Source organism: Mycetomoellerius zeteki, unplaced genomic scaffold (assembly GCF_001594055.1).
Source record: "Mycetomoellerius zeteki isolate Tzet28-1 unplaced genomic scaffold, Tzet1.0 scaffold155, whole genome shotgun sequence".
Lineage (NCBI taxonomy): Eukaryota > Metazoa > Arthropoda > Insecta > Hymenoptera > Formicidae > Mycetomoellerius > Mycetomoellerius zeteki.
Window position 1 is genome coordinate 1,459,547 of NW_017256500.1, and position 20,555 is coordinate 1,480,101.

At 34.9% G+C, this 20,555-nt stretch overlaps 3 protein-coding genes across 6 annotated transcripts in view; 1 reads left to right on the forward strand and 2 right to left on the reverse strand.

The window, feature by feature from the left end:
• Pcl (polycomb protein Pcl) lies at nucleotides 1–6,354 on the reverse strand. Its single transcript, XM_018444826.1, has 9 exons — nucleotides 6,176–6,354; nucleotides 5,878–6,069; nucleotides 5,547–5,719; nucleotides 5,075–5,270; nucleotides 4,711–4,952; nucleotides 4,406–4,606; nucleotides 2,284–2,518; nucleotides 1,007–1,097; nucleotides 1–937 (listed from the first exon to the last, which is right to left on the reverse strand). The coding sequence occupies exons 1-9, from the start codon at nucleotides 6,287–6,289 to the stop codon at nucleotides 165–167; spliced, it is 2,217 nt and encodes a 738-aa protein (XP_018300328.1). The 5' UTR covers nucleotides 6,290–6,354; the 3' UTR covers nucleotides 1–164.
• An 8,414-nt stretch (nucleotides 6,355–14,768) lies between these two features.
• On the reverse strand, nucleotides 14,769–17,743 carry LOC108720801 (leucine-rich repeat-containing protein 57). 4 transcript variants are annotated; one of them, XM_018445005.1, is made up of 2 exons: nucleotides 17,386–17,743; nucleotides 14,769–16,107 (listed from the first exon to the last, which is right to left on the reverse strand). In XM_018445005.1, exon 2 carries the CDS (start codon nucleotides 16,052–16,054, stop codon nucleotides 15,338–15,340), a length of 717 nt encoding a protein of 238 aa, XP_018300507.1. In that variant the 5' UTR covers nucleotides 16,055–16,107; nucleotides 17,386–17,743; the 3' UTR covers nucleotides 14,769–15,337. The 4 variants fall into 4 exon arrangements, with proteins under 4 accessions (XP_018300507.1, XP_018300506.1, XP_018300505.1 ...); XM_018445004.1 differs by lacking the exon at nucleotides 17,386–17,743 and adding an exon at nucleotides 17,160–17,280; XM_018445003.1 differs by lacking the exon at nucleotides 17,386–17,743 and adding an exon at nucleotides 16,800–16,938.
• Nucleotides 16,993–20,555, forward strand: part of C3G (C3G guanyl-nucleotide exchange factor) — an 81,742-nt gene continuing 78,179 nt past the window's right edge. The window contains exon 1 of the mRNA XM_018444999.1: nucleotides 16,993–17,204. Coding sequence (XP_018300501.1) covers nucleotides 17,171–17,204 — 34 coding nt within the window. The 5' untranslated portion in view covers nucleotides 16,993–17,170. The remainder of the gene's footprint in view (nucleotides 17,205–20,555) is intronic.

Below are 20,555 nucleotides of genomic sequence, written 5' to 3' on the forward strand. Positions count from 1 at the left end.
TGCATGTAACGCAAAACAATCGATCACAATCATTTTGCCGTAAAAGCAAATCGAAAGAATTGATTATAAAATGCCGAGGAAGTGATCGCCATCTTACGCTTGATTTGAACTTAAAAGTTGTATACGATTGCGTAATATATTCGTAGTAAGCGGATTATTTACCGTTAAGTATTGAGTCCCTCCCATTCGATGAGGTATTGTGTCTGACCGTTTGGCCCTATCCTCTTCGCTTTGATGACAAACTTTTCACCAGCAGCTATTCTATTAGCTGCACCGAAGTAAATATTCACCGAAGATTTCAAATCATCCAGAGATATGTCAGGCGCACTTTGCTTTACAGGCGAACACTTTGGAGATGAAGATATACTGCTCTTTCTTTGTGGTTGCGGATCGGGGGGAGGTAATTTATCATTACTTTGCCGCTGTCTCAACCTCCTACCATTTAAGGCATAATCCACACAATTCCCAATTTGACTATTTGCACTGCTCGAGGCACCATTAAATGAACTTCTTAAATTCCTGGCAAATTCACTTTTAATTTCATTATTACGAGCCGGTATAATAGTTGCCGTTTTGCTAGCAGTATGCTGAAATTGTTGCTGGACTTGCTGTTGGACAGGTGGTCGTCCTCGTCGATGTTGCCTTCTACGTTTTACTTGCCCATTTCTATCAATGATAATGTCCTTTTCCGATAACTGCCTTTTGGCTGGACGTACCACTGGCGGTTGCGAGATCACAGGCGTCAGTGGCAGAGGCAAGGTAATGGGACACTGATTGTAAGGTAACGGTGTACTTGAGGAATGGTGTACATTTGTCTGATTGCTACAAGGCGTGCCCACTAAATCACTGAATGGATTATTCTTTCCTTCAAAATCTTTGGGTAGTGGAATAAAAGAATCAAGAGTTCCTCTTGAACTGGTTTCATCTCCACTTGTGTCTGCAGGTGTCGAAGGTGGCAGAGGATGCATTAGATCCACAGAACTAGGCACGGATAGCTCGGATATACCTGATGTTGTAGCTGGTGGTGTTGGCGGTCCAGAAACAGAAGTTGGAGGTGTTGGCGGTAAATCGGATGCTTCTGAGCTCTGTGGTTTGCTCTGCATTAACAGAAACGAAAATGACATTATTTATCATTCTTGTATGCAAGAAGGCATTTTACTTACAAGGGAACCTCTCGAGATGTCAAATTCTGATTTTAATGAAACTTTGTGAACTTGTAGCTTACATAAAGAGATGAATTTAGAAAATATCAGTTGCGGCTAAAAAACGGTTTGAAGGGGTGAAATCACCCCTTACGTATACAGCGATTTTCAGCTTTTTCCGTTATATCTCGAAAACTATTTGAGATATAAAAAAATATAAACTAATTGGGCTAATAAGAGTCAACGCGAGCGGAGGTGCGTAATAATTTGTCAACAAAGTAAACTTGTCAATCCATGTGATGTGTTGGAATCATCTTTATTCGAATTCTTGAACGTTTCAATTCTCTTTGGAATCCTCATCAGCAATCATCTTATAACTATGTTAGATTTCGCGTTCTTAGATTTCTATTCTTATAATGTCTTTATAATATCTATGGAAAACATGTTATTTGCGTCACATACTAAAATCTGTAACACAATATCTATATACTTTATATTTATTATATTCGACACTCCGAACTTATGGAATGAATTTAAATAGGTTTGTTTTAATTATATAATGATTTGCTGTGAATACTAACATATAATCCAAGGTTTCAAGATGAGATTTTGCGATCGAATAGGTGAGTTACTCGAATAAATTACTGTAAAAATCCAACATCTTATATATATGAATTAAACAGATAACACTACAGTTTTGGCAACCTGCGAGTAACTCTATATTGAATGTTCGCGATTTTTTCAAAATTTTCGAAAAAAATTGTTAAATAATTATTCTAAAAACGCGATTGAATACAGCTAATTTTGTTGTAAAACTTTTGTATAAAACATTTTTTTATATCTCAAATAGTTTTCGAGATATAACGGAAAAAGCTGAAAATCGCTGTACATGTAAGAGATGATTTCACCCCTTCAAACCGTTTTTTAGCCGCACTGATTTTTTCTAAATTCATCTCTTTATGTAAGCTACAAGTTCACAAAGTTTCATTAAAATCAGAATTTGACACCTCGAGAGGTTCCCTTGTTAGTAAAAAATATAATGCAATAGTCAATCTTTTATTCTTCCTGAAGACAAGTAATAAATTTAAATAACTATCATATCACTTTATCATGCTTTTACATGAATATGCAATAATCTTACCTTCCTTTCCTTTACTTTGGCAATGGCGTTCTTCAATAATATTCTTGCTTTTCTGTATCTTGCTTCTCTGTCTTCCAATGATATTTCCTTACTACCTTCATTTACTCTTTTCTTCTGTTTACGTAATATTCTTCGTGAATTGCTTAATGCTAATAGACGACGAAGTCTTTTTTGTACACTCAACTTAGGAAATGGGAATGACTTTTTTACAAAACCGCCGCCTATGTTGCAATATCTATAAAAATAATTTAAATTGTCTAATAGAAGATTTTAAGATGTGTTAAAATAATGTTTTATTTCATGATATTTTGAATACATGTATATGTTGTATGAATTATAAGTATAATACGAATAGAGATATCAAGAGAGAACATTGAAATTGTAATGTGAAATAGAATAAAGTCATTTATTAATACTGAAATATTTAAACTTCTATACACTTTGATTGCTATAAAACATTTACAATTACTATAAAAATAAAGTTTTGTATTCTGTCATTGATTTAGCATCTAGATTCTTTGCTGTCTCTCGCCTTTCATATGTTTTACATGCATTCACTCCACTCGTTCAATTTCTACAATATACATGTATGCAAAGGATCGTATCGATCGTTACAATTTTTTAGATATTGCTGATGAAATAATGACAAAATGTTTCGAGCAAAAGTTTATTGGTTTCTAATGAAGAACTGCATAAGAAAAATTTCAAAATAGTTCATTAAAAAAAAAATTAAAATCCAACTATATATTTCTTTAAATAGAAATTTGTTTTTTAATATTATTATAGTATACAAAAAGATGATACATTACTATATATCTTCTTAATCATTGGATCTTTCATGATAATTTAATTATAATACTTAAAACATAATTCATGATATGCTGACGATTTGTCGTTGATACATAAAACAGTAAGACCCAAACGTAAACAAACATGATCATATTAAGAAACATACATAGAAATAATATTATCCATATATTGAGTCTTTCATCTAGAAATTTGTCGTGTAAAGAATGCATAATATTATAAAAAGTTTTCACGGAGGAACTCTATCCGGATATTGTTCACTATAAATAACGCGACAGCTTCACGTGCATTTCTTTTGCATTCATCAAATACTAATAACATCATATCTATTTTTTCGGTATGAGAGTAGCGATTTGTTCTCGAATATGTAACATACAGCATTAAACATGATAAACTGGTTCCGTAATTATATCTCATTGTATCTCACCAACAGAATCTTGTATGATTCTCTTTGTATGTTTCTTAACATGGTTACGTTCATTATGTTTGGGACTCACTAATTTAGTATCGACGACAGAATCATGAGTTATATTTTAAATATTAATTAAAATTACCTTCAAATTCAATAATCAAAATAATACATTATGTTAAAGCATTGAATTCATCTTTGTGTGTATAAACTATAATATAAAAAGAAAAATATATAGTTCTGTTTAAAAAAAATTTAAGTTGACTTCTAACTTTTTGTTAAAAAATAAACCATTTTGAAATTTTTTTCACACAATTAATTCTTTATTAGAAACTTGTTTGAAATATTTTGTCGTTAATACATCGAAAATATCTAAAAAAATCGAACGATACGAGAACCCTGTATATACAGAGTGTATCTGAAATAATGCTCACTAATCACATAGTGCTATTCCTGATAAAAAAACTAAGTCAAAAAGTCCTCTATTATTTTGCAATTTTCGCAATACTTTTTTTTAGTTACCCAATGAGCAAAATGTCTAAAATCGATAAGACAACTTTAAGATATCTTTAAGAATTCTTTAAGAAATATCTTTAAAATCTTTCACAAGGAACACTGAAAGATATTTTAAAATTGTCTTATACAATTTATCCATTTATTCGGCAATCTTTAGAAATTAATATCTCGTTAAATATTGCGGAAATTGCAAAATGATAGAAGACTCAGTTTTTAGGAATAGCACTGTATGATTAGTGGGCGTTATTTCAAATACACTCTGTATATTACATATATATATATATATATATATATGGGCTAATAATAGAAATAATTGAACTTATATTGTCTTAAAGAAAAAAAAACAGTTTGATGAAATAAAAGTAAATAAATATGTGTAAAATAGTATACCTGTTTCTTAAAGATTCTATCGATTGACTGGATTCAGTTAATGGAGGTGGACTTGGACATGAACTTTGCTCTGCTTCCGAATTTTGATAAATTGTACCTCGCATTGCTATAAGTGTAGGACTCACAGGTATTTCTACATTCTCTGACACCCTTTGTTTTAACGCAATCAATTGTTTTGTAATTTCTGGCAAAATCACCGGACTGAAATAATAAGTTTTACGCATTACATAAATGTTAATGTATGTATGCTAAAAATTAATAATTGATTTTATATTGTATACAATTTATGATTGCATTATACTAACTCTTTTGAAGGAGGAAGGTATTGCAGTCTTTTATTACCAGCCCAACATCTACGTAATACAGAATCATCTATTTCACCAGATATTGGTAAACTGATAAACGGAGAAGGTGGTGGCAGTCTGACACGGAGACCCCATATTGTAGTGCGCTTTTTTATTTCTTTACCACATTTAAACCTGTTTCTATTAGTTGTCAATGCTGTCAATATTGATTGCCTACGTACATCGAGACTGACATTTTTAATCTAAAAATATATACACAATATTATCATAAACGTTATCAAATATTATAATTAAATATAAATTAGAATAATTTGTTTTATAGATGACATATATATATATATATTCCAATGTTGAAGACTCCTACCCGTGTTGGAAGCTGTAAGGTCGACCAGTTGTCATTTGCGTAAGGTATAAGAACAGTGTCCAAGTCGTAATACTTTTTAGCGTTATAAACAGTCAGATTGTACAACATCAGGTGCACCAGATCTACCCATTTCATTTCTAAACGCCGAATAAATTCTTTCCCATGATTGCACATTGAACAAACAAATACATAAAATCTGTAAAAATTATTAATAATTTAACTACATAAAATTGCATGAAGAGGACTTGTATGGGATAACATGTAAGAGCAGTTGATTCGTAGTCAATGAATCCTGAGTTCCCTCATGTGTGTGTATATGTCTCAATTTTAAAAGATTAATTAGAAAATTAAAGATTGTGGAAAAGTGTAAGATGATAGTGATTGAGATGACCTGTATATTTTAAAAACTCGTACTTCAATAAGAATAACCTGTATATTCAAATTAAATTGAATCATTTTTATATTTACTTACCTATCACCACTGTACAAATGATGAGTTAAGCACCTGATGCACTTTTCATGAAACCATTGTCTACAACGACCACATTGTAACATTTGTGCATACCATTCACCATTTAGTCCACAGTAACAATAAATTTGTTCAGCGTTCACTCTGTGATGATTATCCCAACTTAACATATCAGGCTGAAATTATATGTTATAGTAAAAATATCTTGTAGAATTTTTATTGTCATAAATTTTTAAAGCGCACATTCTGTTTTATATATAAAAATAATATAATTATATAAACACTATTGGAGCACAATAATATACATTTTATTACTATTATACTTAAATCTTACATCATATGGCAATTTTGTCATGTCATCTGGTGGTGGTTGAGGTTGGTCCCTACCGCTGCAAACTTTTCTAATGCTTGCTTTAACCATAGAATTTTTTGGCTCGCAAGATTCACGCGTACGCGGCTGACTATCTGTGCACCTTCTACATATCCAGTGAATATCTCTACCTGACTCTGGTTTTGATATTTCAGGCTGCAAATGCATAATAATTATATTCTATATCTCTATCAGTTTCTAATTAATATAATCGAACTTATTTCTATAATTTCAGATATCAAGTAAGATTCCTAATATGTACCTGATGACACAATTGGTGATAGCCACGGCTACATTTATCACAAACGATAATGTCATTGTCAGTCTTAGGCTGAGATTGTTTACAAAGAACACACATAACATCCGAGTCTGGCATTGCCAATTTTGTAAGTTCTCTAAACAATGACCAGGAAGATGTGTTGTCCAGAAATTTGACAAGACATCTTTAGTGTAGAAGTAAATTTCAGTGTTATTGAGTTGCAACATTATTAAATATTACTATTAAATATCACTAAAGAGAAATATAAGTTTGTTCGTACCTCGACAACTGTACCAAGGTAATATTTGCCATCTCTGTGTTGAAGAACGTCATCTCCATGAGAGAAACCGACTCGCTGTTCCTTTGTGGTACTATCGGGCGCTACCAGACTTTCTTCAGCTTCTGACATTTTCTATCCTGTTTCTAAATCATAAACAGTATAGCTGTAATAATCAAATATGATCAAGAATAACACTACTAGAAACACTCAGTTTAAATGACTACATATGTGGTATATAAATCCATGTGAAAATTAAGCATCCAAGATTCAGCTTCAATGCTTAAAGACGTTAGACTCTTATTTGTTGTGTATCTACTAGAGAGTTAAGTCAAGCTACAACAATAAAGAGACACTATATATCTTATAAATAATCTCTGTAAAAGACCTTTAACTTCTATATATATATATATAAATAAACTGTTGGTAAACATAAGATAACACAAAATTTAAACTTATTACGACTTCATATCTCTCACTTTCCAAATCTGTTTCATCAAGTTAATTATATCAATAGTATGAGAAATTTGTTACGATTTTTCTTTATATGCTGCGATACAAAAAGGGGGCAAAAACAATGTAGTTAGTCTTCGTTATTACAAGTTTCTAACCTCTCTAATTTTTTTTTAAGTAAAATATCACTCTAAAGAGTGAAAATTGAGTCAGTCTTGGAAAAGAATGGTTCAATTTTCAATCTTTAAGAAATTTGACTCTTCAAAATGAGATTTTACTCTTCAGAGCGAGATTCACTCTAAAAGCTTTAGATTGTATATATCTGACTAAAATCGTAAATATACGATTGTTAAAACCGTTTGCAGATTATCGCGAATACTTGCATAAATCTGTGGTATAGAAAGTTCTCGAATATAATTAACAGAACGACACGCGATTCGACTCGGAACATCACCGACGACGCTCGAGAAGCGTTCGAGGTAACCAACGGGGCCGCGCGCGTCCCCGTTCAAAGGTGCGAGGAAAATCCAGGTAAATCATTATTCGCCATACCGTTCATCGCCACCTGCCACAACGACTAACGTTACACAATTCGACGTACGGGAACGCGGTCGCGCGACCATATGATCGGCATCTCATTAAAAAAACAGTCCGGCGCACTCACTCTCGCTGTCGAAGGAGAGAGCGCCGTGACGCTTCTCGGAGCCGTTCGCGCGGTGCAGCAACGTTCACGGATGCATCCAACGGAAACCGCGTTCGGCGGGACTGTATTCTTCGCTCTTACGGAATCTCCGCGTTTCTCTACGCGAGCGATTCCTTGCGTCGGTTCGATCAATCCAACGAGGACGGCGCGAAGGACGGATAGAAACAGGGAGAAAGGAGAAAGAGAGAAGAAAGGCAAGAAAGAGAGAGAGAAAGAGGAATGGAAGAACCATCAACCCTCGGAGGCCCGATCGGCCCTTGGCGACGGGACGGTGACGACGCGGTGATGGTTCTGGACGGGTGGCTCGTCGCGCGCGACGTTCTGGACGCCACGGCGTCGTAAATAAACCCGCGCCCGACCCGGCACCGCGCGACTCCAAGCTCGGATCTGTCGGTTCGGTTCGGATCGGATCGAGTAGCTGCACGGATCCAGTCCGGTATGATCCGGACGGTCGTACCTAAGCTTCTCGGCCGTGGAATCATGCGCTGCTACATGCGGTCTTCATCCTCCGACTCCGGTCAGACATTCGACGATACACAAGCATGGGGGGGCCCCGCCACGGTCGGCTCGTTCCACGCTCGCTCGGATCGCTCGCTCGGTCGGCGCCCTCGCGGCTCCCCCGCGCGCCGCGGGCGGCACAAGTATCGCACTGCCGCGCCACAATCACGACGACGCCCCGGGCACCCACGTAGGCCGACTACACGATCACGACACGCCCTCAGTTATCGGCATTACCGCGGCGAGCTCGGCGCACGTTCATTGTATCCCATGGAAATTCGAACGAGCACCGTCCGCCATGTTCGGGGAAACACTTGCTGGGATACTACGCGAATCAGACGCGCCACCGTGAAACGACACTGCGAAACGCGTAGGGATGTAACGATGTTTCGGCGATGCCCTTCAGGAAACACCTGGCGATCGAATGGCTCCTCCATTGGTTTATCCTGTCAAACTGACACATTTGATGTTTACTGAAAATTTTTTCTCAGAATTTTTATGTAAATTTTAAATTTTTTCAGAATTTCTGAATAATTTAATTTATCATTTTTTTTTTAAATTGAGACTTTTTCGAAAGTGCCGAGAAAGTTTACATTTTTTTTTAGAATTTCTGAAATTTCTAAAATTTTTCATTCTATAATTTCTGATGAAATTTTATAAAATCTAAAAAAATTTAAGATATTTTTTCAGAAATTATAGAATGACAAGTCGTGTGAACAATTCTTAGAATATTTCTCAGAATATTTCAGAATTCACATATGAAAAATTCTAAGAAAAGATGTAGACTTCCTTAATGTTTCTAAAAAGAATTCCAATTGATGTGAAAATTCTGAAAAAAATGTTTACCAGGTAAAATTCATTTCCTCATCCTTTGTGATAGTGGTTGATGCTATTACTTTTTAAATTCTAATTTTATCTGTTTACAATAATTATCAAAATTTTTAAGGTTTTATTGCATATTAATTAGAATATATATTATATTACATAATAATATATTGTATAATATATGTTGTAAAAACTTATTTGTTGTTTCAGAATATCAACATATGCACCAGACTTTAGGGCGGTATTCATAATTATAGTCCATTTTTATTTTAAGACTGTCTTAAGAGAGTATAAATGTTTTAATACAGCTCTCTGATTGGTTCATAAGACACATGTATTTAACAGTCTTAAATTTACGAATCGACTATAAATATCGGCCTCAATCTCTTATATTTTTAAACACTGACATTCATGTTAAAACTGCCATACCGATCGAAATATATATTAAAGATTTTCTATACAATAAAGCCATTAGTAATAAATTAGAAATTATCAGAAGCTAAAAATTGACAAATCATAATCGATTATTCTTTTCACATTCGACTGTGATTGATCAATTTCTTATACCTTCTGATTTCTGATTTATTATTAATGGCTTATTGTAAAAAGCCTTTTACATTTAGAGGCTTTTTACAAAAGTTTGGGGCTCCGGCTTATGTCTTTTTACATATTTTAAGAAAAAATATGTTTGAAATTATTATTTGAGACGACAATTAAGATGAGAGCGATTTCAAAAATTTATTTATGTAATACATACTTGTTAAGTTTATTAATACGTACTTTTTTAAAAGAACAATATATATTAATCGTTTCTGTTTAATTAAAGGATTAGTTGTACGAATGATATACGAACTATACAATAATATAAAATTTATTGCAATAACAACAATTACCATTTTTAGCGTCAAAACAGATCACGTGATAAAAATTGACAAATATTAAGCGTCAATTTTAATTACATGACCTGTTTTGCCGTTAAAAATGAGCGTCGAGCATGAAAAAGCACCTTCACGTTAGAAACGACATTTAGCTTGTGGAACGTGGCCCTCGATTCAAAATGGCCGGCGGTGGTCGTTATTTGGGTCTCCTTTTACGGTACAGACATAACATAAACAATCAATATTTCAGTCATTCAAGTATTCGGAATAGCGTGACAAATACGAGCGATCGGAATTATTATTTAAGAAATGATCATTCCTACCGCGATTGCGTCGTCCACGCGTTGCATGAACATCTCAAACGTTCAAGCAGTACATACATCTTTCATAACAATGCACCGCTCTTATCCATATCACAGACTTGCAAAATTGCTCGATGCAGTTTTCTTCGGCAGTCTTTCGTTCGCTTGTCAATGGCCGATTTAGCAGCGACAGACGTCGATCATGTCGGCTAAGAAAGCTTTACACATTCACGTGTTTCATTTATTTGTATATACATTTTTCATCTAACAGTTAAATTTATCGAAAAGTGATAATAGCAGTGTTTACTGTAAATTTTCTGCTGACAGAACGTCAACAGAAATATAAATTTGTCAATAAAACGTGATAGCAGATTGATTGTAAAAATCGGATACAATCTAGCCGTTCCATTTAAAAATAAATAATATTTTATGATTACGAAATAATAGATTACATTCAGTTCCTACTGACAATCAGCTGCCAATTATATCAAGAGCTGTCAAATATATTGGGAACTGTTAAATATATCGAGAGTTGCTGATAAAGTAGGCGGAATTATTCCAACTTTTGATAAATCTCTCTTATTTGCTTTCATTTTCTCTCTCTTTCATTCGCGTTTTTATCCATTAAATAATTTATCACATGATTTATTTGAAGATGGAACAGGCCTTTAATACATTTGATGCCAATACATTGCAATGTTCTACTCTATTCTGCATGCTTGTTAGATTACGTCGATAGATTTTACTGACGGAACGTATATGCTTAATGCCAATGCAATTGATTCCAATTCGCTATTATTCTAGTTGAATCTGCTGGCAAATTGTCAAATTTAACAGTCTTATACATCAAATAGAAAACAAAATGTTAGCAATTTGAAGTCTGGTTCCACTAATATAAGATTAATTTCATCTTGGTTCAATTTACTCCTTATTTTTTTCTAATTCTAAGAAAAACTAAAAAAGAGCTAATAAGTTAAACCGAAATTAAAGTAATCTTACGTATTCGTGATCGTGTTACTTGTCATTACTGTTAAAGAAACCTCGATGTTGTAAGATTTCTTTTATGAAAATTTATATCATAAAATAGAATTCTTCGAGTTACGAGTAACATTATACTTCTTTTGTCTTCTACATTACATACCCTTCATCTTATTTTATTGTTATAGTTTACTTGCGAATTGAATCTCTACAAAAGGAGTAGAAATCTAATAAAATGATAACTATTTTATATATATTCACGTGTTGATGAACAAAGAACGTTGCAATCTGCGAAGTTGCGATATATAAAATTTTATTTTGAACTTTATTTGACGTATTCAGTTTTCAAAATTCGTCCACTTTAATTGCGTAAAATAGAAGCTATTATATTTTGTTTATATCTTTGATACATGAAGATGCTGATTCGTCAATAATAACAGAAAATGCTTCGAAACTGGAAATGGCAAAATTGTATAATTCTTTCAGTTTCTCAACAAGCCTCCAGAATATTACGCTAACGTTTTAAAAATAAAAATTTATTTTTGTTTTGAAAATAAGGAGCTCTTTTAATATTCATTAACTTATTATTGATATAAATTATTGAAATTATTGATATATCTACAAAGACTTTCGATTTTAAACAAATCGATTATATCAATTGATATGTAATAAAAAATGGTATAAAAATAAATACATAATTTATTTCCTTTGTAACTTTAACAAAGAAACAAGATTACATACACACAATTATATATATATTTTCTTCAAAGAAGCGTACACGAAGAGACCATAAATATACGTAAAAATTTGAAGAATGTTTGAAACGTGTATGCCTAAATACCAATAAATATATATTTGTGACTATATAAATATATATGATAACTGATTTGAACAAAATCAAAAACATGAAGAGAATCCTTGATTTATGAAATTTTGTTTCAACAAATAAATATATTTATCGATCGCATAGTTCAATCGCATTTCTTCTCACGTTCTAGCACTTCGATATTGTTAAATATGGAAAATTAAAGGATTAAAAGGAAAGTAGATTTTAAGCAGAAGATATTAATTCTCATTCAATGAATGGCTACTGCACGAATTTTGACAAAAGCCAAATTTCATAAAACGAGCTCTCGTAAATGTACGTAAAAAGGCTCATCGTGAATCTTTGATCGGACGACGCGCGACGCAGTAAATAAGTCTAATAGAATGTATCAAAATTTTAATAAAATTTTGTCTGTATTACATATATGGTCTTAATGAGAATTCTTCATGATATCATTTTCTATTATTGCAATAGGTAGCAAAGACGCCTTAGGGCTATTGCTCTTGACATACACATAAATTATGGACGAAGTCTGTAACTAATAGCGAATTCGGTCACTTGCATTACACTAGATTAGTGTATACTAAAAGCTGCTATATCTACATGCGGCGAAGTTAAATGTTAAAAGCATATGAATAATTTAAACGATTAAATGGCCCATAATAACATTATCACATTAAATGGCCAATAATGGCATTGTCACATTATTTAATAGAGCATACATGTATTATTTCATTGTTAAAGTTGATTATATCATACCACTGCATTCAGATACCTTATATAAAGCAGTCTAATGTGCACCGATCAGAGTAGTGTGAGTGACCGAATTCGCTATAAAATAAAATTTACATTCTAAAATGCATGACACATTCTTTTACTAATAAAGTAAAAGTTTGTAAACAAAAATAATATTAAATTATGATATCAAATATATAACTAATAAATTAATCTAGAAATTAATTTCTTTGTGTGTTCTTAACATCTTGCTTTCTCACTATTTGTTTTAATGCTTCACGGAGAGAAACGTACTATATATTAAATACAATATGTTAAATATTAAATACAATATATACATTAACGTGAATGTATAATATATATTTAAACATTTTTAATACAATTAAATGTATAATACATTAAAAATTCAAAACAATTTGCGCGTTAAAAGAGAAGAAATTTTAAATAATTCTGAAAGTTGATAGTTAAATATGGTATATCCAAAATTAATTTTTAAAAAGGCTATGATAGTGTTATTAGCAAAACATGTGTTGCATTGTGAAATTTCAACGAAATGTGTGAACGCAATGTTGCGCGTTAAGCGTTATAAATAATGTAATACATATTCGATATAAATAAATATGGAAATGTCGATTTTATTGCAGAATTTCCTCGATAAATGTCTCTTGTCTTGCGTAATCTGTAATTTAGAGAATTCTTACGATCGTCAGCTCAGCTGAAGGTTAATACGCAGTTGACCATAAGAAAGTTCAACGATCTTATTATTTTCACAACCGTGTGGAAGCGACACGGTATGTTTGTATCCGTATATAAAAGTTATACAATTATTAACAGTCAACATTCGTCATACAATTCAATGCATCACAGGAAAGTTTATATCGTTCGAGAAACATATTTCTTCAAATATTTTTTTAAATGCATAATAACTGTGTTATTTGATATAATTTATGAAAACACAGACGTGTATTCAAATCATATTAAAAAAAAAAGTGCTGTACCTGTTATTTTAACAGCATTGCATCGCTTTAATCTAATTTTATTTCCATTTTTGTTTTGATTTCCATTGAATTTATTATTAATTTTCGGCAGGAATGGTCAGAATTCGAACTTTTTCGATCCGTATTCGTCTCGATTTAATTTTATAAATAATGTTAAATATTACATGCATTCAATTTAATTTGAAAAATTCAGCAAAATTGAAAATACATTTTAATTTATCTGTGCATCATAAAAATTGCAATGTTTTCAAGGATTGACCATTTAAATATATTCCAAACAAACACAGGTTGCTGTTTAATTGCTACTTCTGCAAAACACAATTTTCATATCATTGGTTTAAGATTATTAATAAAAAAATTATTTTAATTTTATAAAAGATAAGATCTTTTATTTAACATAAAAAATATTTTGACAAGCTACATGTACACAGTCCTTTGAATGCCATAAAATAACGTATATCATTCCGTAATCATTATCTCTGATAAATAAGCATTTATATAAGATACAGTATAAATAAGGGATGGAATATTTCTTTTAGGCATTTTGTGTAAGAGATTATTTGAAAGCGTATATGTTCGTATATATTCGTGCGTCGATATTCAGATTTACATCAAATAAAGAAATAACATTAAAAAAAAATAACAAAGAAATAATTATTTACAATGACTGTTCCGTTGAATATCAGTTGATCGAAAATCAGTTATTTAATTTGGTCATTAACGTTTATCGACAAAGATATCGATGTGCATTTCTGAATCACGCTTATTTATAGATCGCATAGATATAAACATTATAAACAGTCTAGAGATAGATATTATGATTTATCTCACAAAAAAAAGTTTGATTTATACGTGTCAGAAAGAAAATATTTCCAAATTGTGATATCTTGTAAATCTGATCTAAAATACTCTCAATCACTTTAAATATCTCTACATCGGCTGTTTACTCTTAAGGGCCATTGTCACCAAGCTTCGATTAACTTAGGGTGTATTCCGAACCAGGTTAGCTTAGCTTATTTTTTCCCCTAGATGTTGGCAGTTCCGTAACTAAGCTTGCTTTCCAGCAAGAACATATTCAGACTGTGTAACACAGTGAGTCGTTTTATCCTTGTTGTTTGCCAACGTTAAACAAAAATGAAACGACTCACTGTGTTACACAGTGTCTGACTGTGTCCTTGCTGGAAAGCAAGGTAATCGGCCGTCGAACTTAACTACTGGCTTCTATTGGTTACGAGTTATGACAGCCGACGGGTTCGGAACACTTCTCGGTTTAGTTACAGAACTGCCAATATCTAAGGAAAAAAATAAGCTAAGCTAATCTGGTTCGGAATACACCCTTAGGCCCAGTTCCACAACTCACAGTTAACTCTTAACCGAGAGTTGTGGAACTGGGGGTTAGGCCTAGTTCCACAATTCATGGTTAAGAGTTAACCGTGAGTTGTGGAACTCGGCCTTAGTCGGCCTAGTAACTTTGCAGACTTCCAACTTAAGCTGATGTCGGAGAATTAATGCGAGCTAAGTTAATCGAAGCTTGGTGACAATGGCCCTAAATCGATGATACAAAAGTGCCAAATAATTAAATCTTTTTCTCTTCGACATTATCCATTCGACGTTTGGTAACTTCAATACCTACCAAACAATTTCATACGTATAATACAAACAATACATTCTTTTCCAATGTGAAACTATCCTTTAAAACATCTTCTTCTTGACCGCTGTGTAGCGTTCCATGTACGTGTCGTAACCATCCAGATCCGCGAATTGCTTCATCTCAAAGAGATTCCCTTCGAGCGCCAACAACGAGACCTTGGAGTCCTTGAGGAGTCTAATGGGCACCGAGCTCAGCTGTAGGCAGTTCTCCTCCAATCGCAGCATTTTCAATCGCGGACAATCCGCCAGCTTCTCGGAGATGGTGGCGATTTGATTCTGATTAAGATTAAGCTCGATCACGTGGAGGCCGGCAGAGGCGTCCGGCACGATCGTGAGTCGATTCTTGGACAGATCCAGAACGTCCAGATGCTTGAGGTCGCAGAACATCAGCGGGAAGTCGGAGATCTGATTGTCGGACAAATTGACCTGCTTCAAGTGGCTCAGATTCGCCAAAGACAACGGGATCGATCTGATCTGATTCGTGGCGCAGTTTAGACCCTCTAGTTTCTCAAGCGCGCCCAGCGTACCGGGCAGAGCGGTCAGTCGGTTATGGCTGAAGTTCAGCTGCTTCAGCAGCGTGAAGTCGCCGATCTCGTTCGGCAGTGTCGTGAAACTGTTCTCGGACAGGTCCAGAGTGCGCAGCGTCGGCGCCAGGTCATGGAGTTTCCGCGAGAACTTATCCAGTTTGCACTGCGACAGCTTCAGGGTGGCGGTCTTCTCCGCGGTCTCGTAGTGCCTCTTCAAGGCGGAGTTGCCCATGTTGCCTCAGTGTCCCGATATCCTTGCGAGTAATAATCGCGCGGGCCTTTCCCCTGTCAACGTTGTGAAGGAATTAATTGATCGTACCGATCTATCGTAACAGATATCAAGTGCTGCTTTTGAAGCAGAGTTTTATCGCAAGATCGCAGTGTACCTTTTGTCGTCCGGACGATCTTTTACTCTAAACTTGAAATTTGAGTAATTATGCTTGGAATGTTTCGCAAAGTGCATACGATCAAGTTCTTATTTCGTTTCTTTTTATGCTGTAAGTGTTGCTTGCGCTTTTTGTGCTCAATCTACGTTTCCTCTTTTTTCCTTGAATATATATTTATTTATTTTCAAGTGCAAACATTTTTTGGGGATTTCAAGCAACACGAACAAATGCAATACGATTCTTAAAGATATCTGTACACAATCGTTCGCGTGAAAAACGGGAAAGGATTACAACGCGCCGTGTTCGCACGATTCAAAATAATCCGCCAAGCGCGCGAATTTCTCCGGAGCGACGCGAAACTTTCGCTTGGGACTGTAGCCGTCGACGCGCCGCCGGGTAAACTTTCCACGCGGACTGTACTATCGCTTGCGGCGCGCGACGACTTTTGCACGGCGCTGTAGCGGTGCGCGCGCTCGGTGGCTGTGTTCACTCCGTTGACGAGATTTCCGTGGCGAGGAATACACGCCGAATCGCCGCGCCGGAGCAACGTGGTTAAGTTTCACCGCACACAGTGCGGCGTAAGCGACACACGTCGCGTCTCGTTAACGCGCCTCGCTCGCGAAGACACGCGGACGTTCGTCCGCCGTCGACCCGTACCCGGCGTCCGCGTTCGCGGAGTAAGCACGCGGGAGGGAAATGTCACGCGATTGACAACGCGTCCGCCATAACGGCCCACCCGGTTTCGCGTCCCTGCCGCCCGATGGCGGGTCGCGCGCTCGCGCGCGCGCGTCCGCCTGCCCGAAAAATGGCCGACAAACGAAGATGTAGCGATGCGCGTCGGGTTTACAACAGACTGAAAACGCCGCGGCAGCCTCCAGTGTGTAGTACACGATGCGGCGGTGCGCGGAAGTGGTGAGATAGTGAGATCGACGTCACCGGCGAGCGACATACCAGGGTAAACGATGGCCTCCACGCCGAAGACGGAGAAGCACACAGGTAAGATAACCACTACCCGTTGACGGCGACTGAGAGCGAGCGAGCGAGAGGGAACGAGCGCGCGCGCGAGAGAGAGAAAGAGAGAACGAAAAAGAGCGAGCGAGTGAGAGAGAGAGAGAGAGTGAGACGGTGTGAGAGGGCGCGTACGCGATAAGCATGCGAGACCGCGCGACGTTCCTACCTTCTTCCCTTGCTGCAAGGCTCCAGATTCCTTTCTGAATAAAAAAAAAAAAAACGGATGTGTCACGTCGCGTGATCGCAGTCGTATCGCTTGACGTTGATCTTGATTCTCGCTTATCGGCGCCGCCGGTATCTCAAATTCGGTCGATTTACCGAAAGCGTATGATATAATCGGTGGCGTTAACCTGACGACGCCGGATGCGAAACGTCAAAAGCATATGTGTGCCGCATGATTTTTTTCCTGTTTCTCTGAGGGAACGAGATGCCCCAGAATATATCCGTCGATATTCCTTATACAGTTGCGTTTTATTTGGGAAATCCGACGTATTTACGATAATGACAGATCTGTCGAAGAAAAAGAAAAGAGAAAAAACACGGTTTGCTTATTCGAGGAATTCTCTCTCTCTCTCTCTCTCTCTCGCGATCGTTTCCGCTAGCATGCTCGCATTAAGAACAAGGTGCGCCAGAAATCTTGATTTGTTGTGTCCTGGTTCTAATTTGCGCCTAGTGATTTCGTGTTCCTTCTCAATTAGTCATAGCTCCTGTCATAATCGAGCATACCGATAGCTTGGGTCAACCCATTCTAGGCAGACATTTCAACTTTGTTTTCTACAATGGAAAGTGATATCACTCCTCCACTTCAAAAGTGACAATGCAAAAAATTAAGTTTCCCAGAAAAAAAGAAAATTTTTCAACTTGACAGAAAATTAATGACTAATCAAATCGATAAAACGAATATATAATTAATATGATCAAATGTCATTTGTGTCACTTTTGTTTTCATAATCCTTTAAAAAACCACCCTTTTTGAATGACATTTTAACGATTTTTTATAAAATTAAATTCACTTTTGATAAATGATAGGATAATGTTTACTTAATTCATTAACGATAATTACTTAAAAAATCCTGTTTTTTTTAGTTGTGTCATTTTTGAAGGGAGCGGTATATAGTTAGAAATAGATTAGACAAAGTTATAGCTTGAGTCAATTCATTCCAAGTAAACAACGTTGTTTTCTACGATAGAGAGAAAAAGACGAAATTTAATTAGAAATAAATTAGACAAAATTGTATCAATAGTTTGGGTCACTTTATTCCAAGCAGATAACGTTGTTTTCTATGATATAAAGGAAAAAAAGATAATATTTAATTGGAAATAGATTAGACAAAGTTATATCAGAGTAGCTTGAGTAAATTCATTCCAAGTAGATAACGTTGTTTTCTACGATAGAAAGAAAAAGAAACGATATTTAATTAGAAATAGATTAGACAAAATTATACCGCTTGGGTTAATCTATTCCAAGCAGACAATTCAATTTTGAGTTTTATGATAGGAAGAAAAGAAAGACACAATATTTAGTTAGAAATAGATTAGAGCCAGAGCTAACGAAATTATCCAATCCAATCATAAATTGCATAGTCGTGACAGTCGATGGTTCTAAACGAACAATTTTCTTTGAAAAGATTCATCAGCAATTAAATTCATCAAGATTTGATATTGAACGTGATACTTTAAACGATATTTACGCAAGTAAGTAGTTCTCGCTTTTTGCAAGAATGCTCTGATGTTTTTCCAAGAGTCGTGATTCAGCTGTTTTCACAAGCTGACAAATACACCGATCTTTATTTGCAAGCGCGCGAAAAGTGTTGAAATGTCGTAGAAAGGCTCAACTTTAACAAATATCTAAATGTAAAAGCGAAACGTTATATAATTTCCTTTTTATATTCAAGAAACTCATAATGAGCAATTAAACTTTATTGTTTTTATTTATTATATTAATTATCGTATAACTTACGTGATTTTATCGTAATTCTATAGACAACATGTTATGTAGACCTCGCTTGACTCTAGAGACAAGAATTTCTGCGGAGACTCCAGAAAGAATTGAAATAAAATAACGGATTGGAAGGGAAGCTAAATATCAATTTAAATATCTGTGATTTTCGGCTTCAAGGTTGTTTCCTCTTTTTCTCGTGGAGCATTTTTTAATACAAAATCGTATGGCGGTAATAGCCAGTGGAGTGTGTCAACAAACTTTACACCCGTCCAGGCAGACCCCGGGTCGTGATTCGAACAGCTGGCCGTGTCACAAGCTTTTCATCCCACAATTTGCCCCTTCCGAACAAAGACCTATCCCACCTTGCCCCTGTCCCTGGTCTGACCTGACCGAGAACGACTGTATTTTTCGTGGCGATTACGAGTCCTTTCTCCCTCTGCCCTCGTTGGCTGCTCTCTTTCTTGGGTATCACGAGCACGCCCCTCATGCATTTCTCGTTTTGTTGTCGTTCCCTCTTTCGCAGAAGACGCAGCGTTCTTTTGACTTCGCGTAAACTTATTTTTTTAAATCGTCATTTTTGCAATCCATAAAGTCCTATAGACTAAAGATAGTAGAGATTGAGTTTGAGATTGAATTTGATAAATATCAAAGGCAAAGTTCCCTGAATTTGGTATTGGTTTTCTTTCTTTTGATTGGTTTAATTGAATCTCAACTTCTAGTTTGATAAGAGCATGAGGCAAATTTAGATTCTCGAAATTTGAAAAAAATCGCAATTATTCGGACATTATATGAAAAAATAGAGTAGAGCTAATTCATCAATTGTCATATTTTTATTTTATGTTTTTAGTGACATAGAAAAATAATTAATGATTAATTAATAATATAAAACGTAAAAATCGGGGATTGACAAATAAATAATCGTGGCAACTAATAAATTAATTATATTTTAGACGAATGTAATTAATAATTGAAGGGCTGATTGTAGCAATGGACTAATCCACAACGTAGTATCGAAACTGTGATATTGGTAGAAATAAATGAATGACAGAGGCTTTTATTTGTCCCAAACGTTTTCATAAGATGTGAATTAGTCCATTGTTACAATAAGCCCTTCGATTTATATATATACATATAACGTAATTTTTAATTCCTTTAGTATAACAATTGGGATTCATAAATAAAGTGGCAGCTAATAGATCGTAAATAAAAATGGCAGTTAATTATGTCTTACAATTAGTAATTTAATTTAATATTAAGTTGGGAAATTTGGGGAGACTATTAATATCTTCAGATTTGATTGTGTTGAAAGTTCGACAACCATATCGGCACGCAATTATAATTTCTGAGATTAATTCATTTAAATGAATTTACAATAGTTCAACATCTTAACGTTC